Source organism: Stenella coeruleoalba (genome assembly GCF_951394435.1).
Source record: "Stenella coeruleoalba genome assembly, chromosome: 12".
NCBI classification, from domain to species: domain Eukaryota; kingdom Metazoa; phylum Chordata; class Mammalia; order Artiodactyla; family Delphinidae; genus Stenella; species Stenella coeruleoalba.
This window is the reverse complement of record NC_137158.1, coordinates 32749799-32761441: the sequence shown is the minus strand read 5'-3', so window position 1 is coordinate 32761441 and position 11643 is coordinate 32749799. Positions and strand designations below refer to the sequence as shown.

Below are 11643 nucleotides of genomic sequence, written 5' to 3'. Positions count from 1 at the left end.
TCTACTTTGTGGATTGACTTTGAACTAAGATGTCATTAAATATTGTAGATTCATGTACTCTCTGTGGCATCCACATCATAAACCACAGGTAGTATGGACACAGATATGGAAACAATGTACTTGGCCTCAATGAATCACATTTAATCTAATTTACACTTTTGCAAGAGCACATATTACTAAACAATTCTTTTCAAGTGTTCATGACTGATTATTTGAGAAATATTTTTCTGTAGGATTTCTTTTTCTGAAAAGATGAATGTGTCCTCCTATAACTAGCACAGTGCCAAACTTGGTTTATTAAAGAGGGCTTAGAGCAAAAAGATCTTGTCAAACAGGAGTACTGATCATTGCTCCTTGGACAAATGTCCAAGTTCTTCCTTCAGAGTAAGTGTGACCAAGGGAAGTAAGGCTTGAAGTGGAATGAAAGGCAGAGAAATAATGTAATGTTTTCTGGGAAAGGTCTACTAGTGATGAGTTGATATGAGTCATTAATTATCAAACAACTCATTTTATTTTTCACCACAATGCAAGTGAAAGACAATTGGAAAGGAGAGGATTTTTAAGAGACTTGGGATTTTTCCCATTTCTTTCTAAATCCACATCAAGCCTGCAGATTTTAGACAAATCAAATGAAGAATTAGGAAATGTATTGCCTTTCATGCAACGTTTTTTCCAAAAGTTTATCAAAACTTGAACATCTTTTTTAAAAAATTTATTTATTTAATTTATTTATTTTTGGCTATGTTGGGTCTTTGTTGCTGCGCGCGGGCTTTCTCTAGTTGTAGCGAGTGGGGGCTACTGTTCGTTGCGGTGCATGGGCTTCTCATTGCGTTGGCTTCTCTTGTTGCGGAGCACGGGCTCTAGGCACGCGGGCTTAGTAGTTGTGGCTCGCGGGCTCTAGAGCGCAGGCTCAGTAGTTGTGGCGCACGGGCTTAGTTGCTCCGCGGCATGTGGGATCTTCCCGGACCAGGGCTCGAACCCGTGTTCCCTGCATTGGCAGGCGGATTCTTAACCACTGTGCAACCAGGGAAGCCCTTGAGCATCTGTTGACTCAGCATTTTCACCGCCAATAGTTTATCTACTGAAAATATCTGCACAAGTAGGCAAAGATAAATGTACATTAACAGGGGACTGATTGGGAAAAAATGATACATCCATTCACTGGAGTTCTAAGCAACAAGTAAAAAGAATGAGGCTGGTGTGGAGATATGTCCAAGATATACGATCAAGTGAAAAAAAATCAAGTTGTAGAATAGAAAATAGACCGTAATTTAACCTGACTGTGTTCTCTTGTAACAAATGGTAATCATATAAAAATGTAGTACAAAGGCATATTGTACGTGCAAAGACAATTCCTGAAACTATACACAAGAAACAGAAAATAGAGAAGAGGAAATGTTACCTCTGAGGAAAGCAAATGGGAATGAGGGAAGGAGGAAAAGGTGAGGAACTTTATGTGAAACTTTCATGTATTACTTTTATAATAAAGAATGTATCTTTTAAAATACACGATAAAACTTAATATATGTATAGCCTATAGCTTAGCAAAGTATTCCATACATTTTCAGACAGAACAATGACGGTAAAATTAAGATACTTAACATTATTTGAAATGTATACAGAGCTGACCTTAAGCACATTTATATTTCTATTTGATGTTTTGTCATAATGTCTTTGCAATAGCACTAAAAATATACTTACTAGGTACCATTTAAAAATAATTTCCTTCCTTTGAAGAATCTATCAAATAGGAATCCAAGGCTCTTTCCGTAAGGCCACACCTGTCCCCTGGCTGAAGAATTGTGAAAGATTACAAGAATCGTAGAGTTTATCTGTAACTAGTGTTGATGTCTGCAATATCATTCAAACAAAGTATTTTTCAACCAATTACTTTTACTAAACATATGCAAAGTGCAAACCAGTTTAACGAGTAATCGAGCTTCGAAGAGGTCTAGGTATAGGTCAGGAAATTTTCTAATAAAGAAGTGAAGGAATTCCCTGGTGGTGCAGTGGTTAAGAATCCACCTGCCAATGCAGGGGACACAGGCTCAAGCCCTGGTCCGGGAAGATCCCACATGACGGGGAACAACTAAGCCCGTGTGCCACAACTACTGAGCCTGTGCTCTAGAGCCCGAGCTCCGCAACAAGAGAAGCCACCGCAATGAGAAGCCCGTGCACCACAAGGAAGAGTAGTCCCCACTCGCCACAACTAGAGAAAGCCGGAGCGCAGCAATGAAGACCCAATGCAGCCAAAAATAAATAAATAAAAATAAATTTTAAAAAAATTTTAAAAAAGTGAGAACGACAGGTAAGACAACAATAATGAGAAAAAACAAGAAAATATATGATGTCTGATGTGATTTTATTGCACAGAAGAATATGACGGCGAGAAGTCGGAGGCTGTCCGGGCACGCTGTCCAGCAACAAGTGGGACTTAATCCTGACTCCAAGAACACCTCAGCTGCGCGAACTCCAGGCCACTATCAGGATCCAATTAACAGTCCACTTAACATTTTTCTAAGATTAGCCGGGGCCTACCTAGACCTGCAAACTTACAGGACGCAGGCGCGACGCGAGTCGGCCCCTCCCCGTCCACGCCCAACTCCGGGTGCGCGGCCACGCGAGGGGCGGCCCCAACCGCCCACCCACTGAACGTGGGGGCGGGCACACGAGGCCCCGCCCCTGCCAGCGGGAGGGGCGGACGCGCAGGCGCAGTCTCTTCCGATTGTAGAGGCGGCCGCCGGGCCTGGCAGGGTGAGTTGGGGCTCGGTGCTGGGGTCGCCGCAGTTTCTCCGTCTTCGTTTCCACAACCCCGGGCCCTTGTGGCTTGACTGGCCTGGGAAAGAACGCCCCCCGCCCCTCCCACGCTCCCTCGCCTTCCCGATCCTTGGGGGCTCCAGGCGATCACCGAGGGCCGCGTGAGCGTGGCCGGGCTGGCCGGGTGTCCGGGCTGCGGCGGGAGGAGCCGGCGAGGTGGGGCGGGAGAGGAGCCGCCTCACCCTGACCAGGGTCGCGACGACCCAGCACCCTTCTGGCCTCCTTTCCGCGCTCATCCTCACGGCGCATTTTCTCTTCAGAAACTTGGGATGTTTTTGTTAGAGACCAGAGGACGAGTCTTACCGCGGGTGTCTGGCAGCATCGTGTAGTATTAGGAACCCTGGAGATGGACTGCCTGGGTCCAAATCTCCATCCACAGCTTACTGGCTCCTGGCTTCTGCAAGTCACCTAACTACTGTGTGTCTCAGTTTCAAGTATAAAATGGGAGAAATAATAGTAACCTATCTCATAAGGTGGTTGGTGGTTGGGAGGATGAAGTGGGTTAGTATCTCTTCAGTGCTGAGAACCGAGTGCGATGCACAAAAAAGTATGTAAGTGCTGGTCATGTTTCTGAGCTTCTAAAAAGAGAGTTTTGTCTCTTTCTTCCCTCCCCCGGCATCCACGCCGAAAATAATCGCCCAAGAGTAGGGAAAAAAAGATTTTTTTCTTTTTTGAGAATATGGACTTTTGTGTGCACGGCCTTTTAAAAAAATTAAACAGTTGCACATCCTACATTAAAGAAAAGACAGGTGTAGGTAAACGCGGAAGTTGAAAACGAAAGTTTTGTTTGGAAAACCACGTGAGAAAAATGGCCAGAATTTATTTGTGCTGAAAACACTTAACATAGCGTGCCTGAGACTGCTGTCCTTAGAAAGGTTAGCGCTTGCTTGGCATCTGGGAACAACATGTTTTATGTTGTAGGGTACGGTTTATGCAGAAGTTTCTAGCCCCCTAAAAATCTGCACCAGTGAGTCTGTAATGGGCTTCCCTGAGCAGAAACGTTTCATAGACATTACTGGATTTTACTTATTGGGGGAAGAGTGTGGTGACCCCTCTTGGGAGGGAGAGAACGATAAGGAAGCCTGCACTTGGATTCCTCTAGACTTCACCTGTGTCTTTTTCATTATGATCAAGCTGTACGTCCATACTACATTGCTGTAATAAGTGTTAGCCATGAATACAACTATATGCTGGGTTTTGTGAGTCCTTATAGTAAATCTCCAAATGAGAGGGTGGTCTCGGAACTCCCCAAACACAATATTGATGATAGACAGTATTTGAAGCTCCAATAATCGGACTTTAATTTTGTCTCTTTTTGCCTGAATGGGGAATTGAAGAAGAAAGCTATACAGATAAGTGACTGCTAAATAGTGGGTTACCATCCAAAATGGCTCTGTATGTTTAGACATGTACATGTGTCAGAAAATCACTGGAAATTGACTCTACATTGCCAAGTTAAGTATGAGTCAGTGTTTTTGAAAAAAGGCATAGGTGTTTTATAGATTCTAGGTCAGCTACCTTGTTCTTTTGGTTATTCTGCCAGTATTAGCTATGTGTTAATGCTCATCTTTATCAAGAGTTTACCTGTGCAGGGGGTGTAAAAATATGACCAATTTCTCATGGGCCATTTTTCTTGGATTTTCTTAGTTACGCCTATCTCTTTCCAAGACATCAAGTTAAAAGAGTTGGAGGTAAGTTTGTAAATTGGGGGGTAGAAAGATCCGATTTGCTATTTGATTACATCTCTTTTCTCTCAATCAAGTAGAAGACCAGATGATAATTTGGAGGAGTAGGGAGAGGAGGAGTTGGAGGTTTGGGAGAGTGAAAAAGATTTCAGAAGGCTGTGTGAGGAGTATGTAAGTGAGTTGGCCAGAAGGTGTAGTTGATAATGGGGTGTCTTGATCCGTTTGTGGTCATGATTATGAATTTAGTGGACCCAATCTCCTTTCTTACAAGACTTTCTCCAGCCTGATTGGATGCATTCATGGAGAAGGTGGTTAATTGGATTTGTCTAGGATTGGGGTTCCGTTAGAGGGGTGGTGTGGTAAGTCATTAAGGCTGTGCACACATATTCTATTCTTTCTGGGTACATGTTAAGGTTGTACTCTTTGTACACTACCCCCCGTGCCCCTCCCCCTTTTGTCTGTTTGAAGCTAAGTGTGGCCATATGACTTGCTTTGGCCAGTAAAATACACTTGCAAGTGAAACTTTAAGAACCAGCACTCGATTTGCCACTTCCCTTTCTCCCTTCCCTGCTACAGTGATCATGGAAGCACTTGTTGAGATGCAGCCTCTTGTCAGCCTGGGCACTAAAGGAGTATTGGAGTGGCTGATGGAAGCAAGCCGGCAAAACTTGAAGTTGTGATCAGAGAACAGAATACTTGAATTAGTGATTTTGCAAGGTGGAACTGTAGGGATAAGTGGATGTGGCAGTCTGGAGGGTGAAGGCAGTCAGAAATGAAGTGGTCAAGGAACTTGGAGACCTTCTGCATCTCTGTAACCCCTAAGGCCTTAATTTATTGCAGCCTTGTTCAATAGTGATGATCCTTGGACTTAAGGAAATGGCTCTTAAAATGGTAAACTCAAAAGCTTCCTTATGTGGAACATAGTATGACTAAATCAGGATTCAGAATTTGTTATTGAATTGAAAGATTCTTCCACCTTGATCAATGAAAGCAAATAAACAACCACAAAAATTACAGTATAGTTTAGCCATGGAGTAGCATGGTATTAGGTAGGATTTAGGATATAGTGGTTTAAAAAAATGCATTAACTTGTATCTAAAATCTTTAGAATTAACTTTGAGTTTTTAAGAAATAGAAGGGATTTCTTAAAAATATATTTAGAGGAGCTTCCCTGGTGTCACGTGGTTAAGAATCCGCCTGCCAATGCAGGGGACACGGGTTTGAGCCCTGATCCGGGAAGATCCCACATGCCGCGGAGCATGGAGCAACTAAGCCCATGCGCCACAACTACTGAACCTGCACTCTAGAGCCAGTGTGCCACAAATACTGAGTCCGTGTGCCACAACTACTGAAGCCCATATGCTTAGAGCCCGTGCTCCACAAGAGAAGCCACCACACTGCTTCCCCACACTGCAGTGAGAAACCCGCACACTGCAACAAAGAGTAGCCCCCACTCACCACAACTAGAGAAAGCCTGCGCGCAGCAACAAAGACCCATCGCAGCCAAAAAAAAAGTTTTCCTTGTGATAAACCGTAATGGAAAAGAATATATATATATATATATACACACACATATATATATATATATATATGTCTCTGAGTCACTTTGCTATCCACATTTTAACAAGATCTCCAGTTTGACTCATGTACTGGCCTGATCTCTTTAAAAAAGCCAGTGTCTTAGGAAAGTAAGACAGTATTAGTTCTCCATTTCTTATGGGAAGAACAGTTGTAGATTAAAAGATACTAACTGACATAACCAGTACAAAGTGCAAACCTTGATTAAATCCTTATTCAAAAAACCAGTACAGATGATACTTTGGGTCAGCTGAAGAAATTAGAATATGATAGGATATGAGATGATATTAAGGAATTACTGTTAATTTTCTTAGAAGTGATAATGATAGGACGGTATAGGAGAATCTCCTTAAGGCAGTGGTCCCCAGCCTTTTTGGCAGCAGGGACCGGTTTTGTGGAAGACAGTTTTTCTATGGGAAGAGGGGGATGGTTTAGGCGGTAATGCGAGTGAAGGGGAGCAGCAGATGAAGCTCCGTTCGTTCGCCCACCACTCACCTCCTGCTCTGTGGCCCGATTCCTAAAGGTCGTGGACAGTTAGCAGCCCAGGGGGTGGGGACCCCTGCCTTAAGGGATGTGTGCTCTCTGCAACTTACTTTTAAATAGTTCAGCAAAAACAAACAAACATACATACATGTATAGATATGTCTATATACACATTGATATTTAGATAAAACCAATAGGGCAAGATATTTGAGATGTGGAATCTAGATAGTATATGGGTGTTCATTATCGTGTTCTTGTAACTTTCTTGGAAGTCTAAAATTTTTCATAATAAAAAAGTGGGGGAAAAACTCACAAAAAATGCAAGAGCTGGGCTTCCCTGGTGGCGCAGTGGTTGAGAGTACGCCTGACGATGCAGGGGACACGGGTTCGTGCCCCAGTCCGGGAGGATCCCACATGCCGCGGAGCGGCTGGGCCCGTGAGCCATGGCCGCTGAGCCTGCGCGTCCGGAGCCTGTGCTCTGCGGCGGAATAGGCCACAGCAGTGAGAGGCCCGCGTACCGCAAAAAAAAAAAAAAAAAAAAAGCAAGAGCTTAAAAAGGTAGAAATGTATTTCTCTTTAAGTAGTCCAGTGCTGGGCCGCCCAGTGCAGGGCCGCTCAGTGCAGGAAGGGCGGCCCTGCTATGCTTGGCACTAGGCCTCCACCCCTGGCCCGTTACGGCTCTTGCAGCTCTGCCTGTCTTCTACCTGGTGAAACGAGAGAAAGGGCAAGGGAAGCACAGGAACCAGAAGCAGCGTACACTTCAGGTTTTTTTTATTCACCTGGACATCATACATGTAGGGAACCGTTGGTAAAAGTCAAATGTAGTTTGACTTTTTGTATAAAAAAAGTTTATTGGTTTAATAAAGATTTCTTTGGTTTCAGCTGGTGCTCCCTTCTTCCTCCTCTGTTAATTTCCTCGGCCCGTTAAACTTGAAGTCATTTCCATTTTAATATGCGTTAAGTAAAATACATAGTTTTAATTTTGAGGATTAATGTGTATTTTTACCCCCAACCTTTTCAGTAAGTAACAGATGCGGGTGAAAGAGCCATCCAAAGCTTTACCTGAGAAAGCCAAAAGAAGTAGAAGGCCTACCATAGCTCATGATGAAGACTCTTCAGATGACATTGCTGGTAAATTATGATGTCTGGCATCCTGAATAGTGTTGCAGAAGAGAAATAATAATATATGTTTTAATGACTGTTTTCTGCATGAACTTTAAAATCAGCTTGTCTAGATCCTGTGGGCATTTTTATTGAGATTTTGTTTATTTTATATTTGACTTAGAACTGGCATCTTGTTGTTTGTTTCTCCTGGCTGTGAAAACCATGCCCTCAAGCCAGTGAGGTTGGCAGATGACCCTGGGGAGCTGCTAGCTTCCTGGCTTGCTTTTCTTTTTAGCCTCACGTCTTGGGTTTTAGCTTCTGGGGATTTTCCTTACTGACTTACCAGTTCAGTTCTCCATTTAAAAAGAGGTTTTTAATATATTATTTCCATTTTTAAGTGTTTTTAACTTGGATAATGTTTCAGGATAGATTGCTGTATTGAAGGAAGTCTGAATTATGTCTTTAAATATTTGTTCTATTCTGTTAATAAGGTTTCTTCAGGGATTCTTATTATTCTTATGTTAACTCTCTTTTGCCTATCTTCCATAGGTATCATTTTTTCTCAAATCCTCTAAAACTCCTATTCCCTTTCCCTTTGCGTGCTGTTTTCATTTTTATATTTTACTGTGTGTTCAGCAGTGTTGCTTTCACCTTACACTCTTTTTAATTTTGCATTCGTTTTTGTGGTGTTATTTATTTATTTTTTGATCCTAAACCCTGCTAGTCACTTCCTGTTGCTCTGCCACCTGAGCCTAAAGTGTTTGCTTCTTTTTTGTGGTTTTATTGCGTGGCAGCGATTGCTCTGCCATTTTTCCTTTTCCTTCCTTCCTTTTTCTTATATTATCTTAGCAAAGAATTTGTGGCTTTGATTTTCTTTGACGTAGGGTTGCTTTTCTTGGGCTAGTTCGTTTTAGAATATTTGTGTAAGAAGGAGGGCCAGAGCACTGTTGAGACCTAACTGTTGAATTTGAGCTCATATAGGCTTTACTTCTTTCCAGCCACCAGGATTATGCAGCCCTGGGTTTTTTTTCAGAATCCAAATTATCTCTTCTTTCCAACTGCCATAGAGATAAGGCTGTCCCCTGCAATTATGGCTTGCTTTTTTCTTTTCACTTAGTGAATGAGAAATCCCCTTCTTTCGATTCTTCTCAAAACAAAATTGGATATAGGGGTGCTCCTGCCGCTGTTGTTGCAGCACAGAGATTTAGGTTTTGTTCTGTGTCTGCAAAGCATGCCTTGTTCTGTGTGAAATCTACTGCTGCAGTGTTCTCTCTGCTTCCTTCTGTGCGCACCCCTGTTTGATCTCTGCTGCTTTGAGGTGGGAGGCTTTCCACTTAATTTGTGACTTGGGGCTTCAGCTGTCTCCTGGTTTCTCTGAAAATGAACTCTGTATTTTTGTTTTCTGTTCTTTTTCCCCTTGGGTAATTTTGGGGAGGAGAAAGGGGAAGTGTTAATTTTATGCCACCATTTGCAAACTGGAAGACTCCTTGTAAAATTTTTATTAATATTTAAAGTAAAAAATATAGAGATTTTGATTATTGTTTTTGATTTGTTAATGTGAAACAACTCTAGACTTTAATACATTTTTATATTTTTATTTAGGAATCTCTAGAGGACCTATTTGCCAAATGAAATTTAGACAATTGTATGATTAAATGAATTGCAGAAAACTGAGGAAATTTACTTATTAACGTAGAGGATATTTTTCACATTTTCCCCCCACAAAAGATAGTGAATACTGTTTAAACACTGGTTAGCTTTTGTAGGAAAACCTCAGACTTTTGAATTTACTTATAAAAAGTATATATGGTTGAGATATTTAAAAGCTAATAGATTTAATTTAGGGGTCTAGAAGCTTTTTTATCTTGAATTCACTTATCTCTGAATTTATTAAGTTTCAGTTTCATAAGTCTAAATTGTAGAATCAGAGAATGGTTAAGTTTTACTCTGGCCAGATCCCACGCCAGAGATGATATAGAAGGTGTGTGGAATGATTTTTCCCTTAGAATTTTAAAATATAAAAACTCAAAGCAATGACATTTGGTAAACCATTTCTAGGTCCTGTACTTGTGTGGTCAGTTTTGTCGGTCTTGCCCTGAGCAGCCCTTTCTTTAATGGCATGCATCCTTGCTTTTCAAACATAGGACTTCAGAATTACTCCTTTCATGTCTATTCTTATAACTTACTCTTGGTGTAAAATTAGAAGTTTTAATCTTTTATCAGATTTACATATTATTTTTGTTGAAACTATTTATTATAAGTAATTTGTCAGGAATCACATTCTTTATCTTCAGAATGAAGTGGAACTAATGCCTAGTCCCTAGTTAACCAGTAGGTGAAAAGGAATGCTTTGCATTCAGAAAGGGAAGTGGAGAAAGTTGAAATGTACATACTCCTTTTGTTTCCCTCTTCAAGGTATTCAGCCTCTGCTTTTGTTGTTTGGTTTTGGCAGATAGCTGTAGATTTGGTGTTTGGGATATTTGAGGGTTAGAAATTGAAGTGTTCAGGTATTTGGGAGGAATGGAAGTGTTATTGAACCCTTGAGAGAAGAATATGGTTATTTGATAAATTAAAAACATATTTGCTCATTTGGGCCATTTGTCTCCACACAGTGCACACAGTAAGAATCTGTTATAAAGGATAATGAAGGACCATGCAAAATCATTTGTTATTTGGAAATAGTCATTAAGGAGAATTCTGAGAATTCTTGTTCCTGCAAATTATGCCTTTGTTTGTTCTTCTCTTTTCTTTCTCGCAACAATGGTGAAAATAGTATCATAGCAGAGCTAGCCCATGAGAAGATTTTACTTGTGTATCTTAGTGAAAGAAAATACATTCAAAATGCTTGATACATAGTAGCTGCTCAATAAATAATCTTATTTATTAAACTTTTAATTTTTGAATTAATCTTAGATTTACAGGAAGGTACAACATGTATACAAGGAGGTCCCATTCAACCTTCATCCAGTCTCTCCTGATGTAACATCTTGTATTTCTGTAGCACAGTATCAAAACCAGGAAACTGACATCGGTACAATCCTTAGAGCTTATTCAGGTTTCACCAGATATACATGCACTTGTGTGTGTGTGTGTGTGTGTGTGTGTGTGTGTGTGTGTGTGTATGTATGCGGTTTAATTACATATGTAGCTTTCTATAACCACCAGTCAAGATACTTGATTACAGTATCACCACCTTGAGTGCTAGTTATTCATAGCCCCACCACTGCTCCCCATCTAAAGCCCCTGGCAACTGCTAATCTGTTCTCCAACTCTATAATTTTGTTATTTCACAAATGTTTTGTAAATGGAATCATGCAGTATGTATCCTTTTGAGTTATTTTGTTTTTTGAATCTCTGAGCTTTTTAGTTATAGCATTTTAATATTGTTGACTTTTGCTTGCTAATGGTATCACTTTGGTTTAGCAAAGAAATGTTCAAATTTTTGTCTTATTCAGTAGGTTTCACTTGCCAACATGTGAGTCATGCTATCAGTGTGAATCATGTGAAAAAAGCAATAGTTGAGAATCTGTGGTCAGTTTGCTTGGAATGTTTAAAAGAAAGAAAATTCTATGATGGACAGCCAGTACTTCCTTCTGATATTTGGTTGTGCCTCAAGTGTGGTTTTCAGGTGAGAAAAGTCTCTTTTATGTGAGAGTTTGTCTCAAATATTTTCCTTAAATCTTACTGTGAACTCTGACTGTTGGTCATGCTTAGAACTTAAGATTAATTTATTCTGTGTTTAGATGTAACTCTCCAAGGCCGAGCTTAGAAATGTTTAAGGTAAAGTAAAATGTGTGTATGTTCAGAAATTAATCATGTGTGGTTTATAAATACTTTGAAAGGGAATCCAGCCCACTTGCAGTAGTTCTCATATGTGGTCCTGCCTTTACTTATTTGTATTTACTTAGGAAATGGATCCAAGTTTTGGGGTTTTTAAAAAATCTTTTTGGATTCATTTTTTTCTCTATGAAAAGTG

General features: G+C 40.7%; 1 protein-coding gene across 7 annotated transcripts in view; it reads left to right on the top strand.

Annotated features, from left to right (window-relative positions):
* Positions 1-4463: 4463 nt before the first annotated feature.
* The window catches only part of USP45 (ubiquitin specific peptidase 45), a 63395-nt gene continuing 56215 nt past the window's right edge, over positions 4464-11643 (top strand). For 5 of the 7 annotated variants that reach the window (XR_013830705.1, XM_079938713.1, XM_079938716.1 and 2 more), the window contains exons 1-3: positions 4464-4508; positions 7585-7694; positions 11123-11295. Coding sequence is in view for 6 of the 7 variants with exons in the window: in XM_079938713.1 (XP_079794839.1) it covers positions 7595-7694; positions 11123-11295 (273 nt within the window). In the remaining variant the exon portion in view is untranslated. Of the gene's footprint in view, positions 4509-6994; positions 7695-11122; positions 11296-11643 lie in introns of those variants that run through there. The other 2 variants (XM_079938715.1, XM_079938714.1) reach the window with 2 other exon arrangements.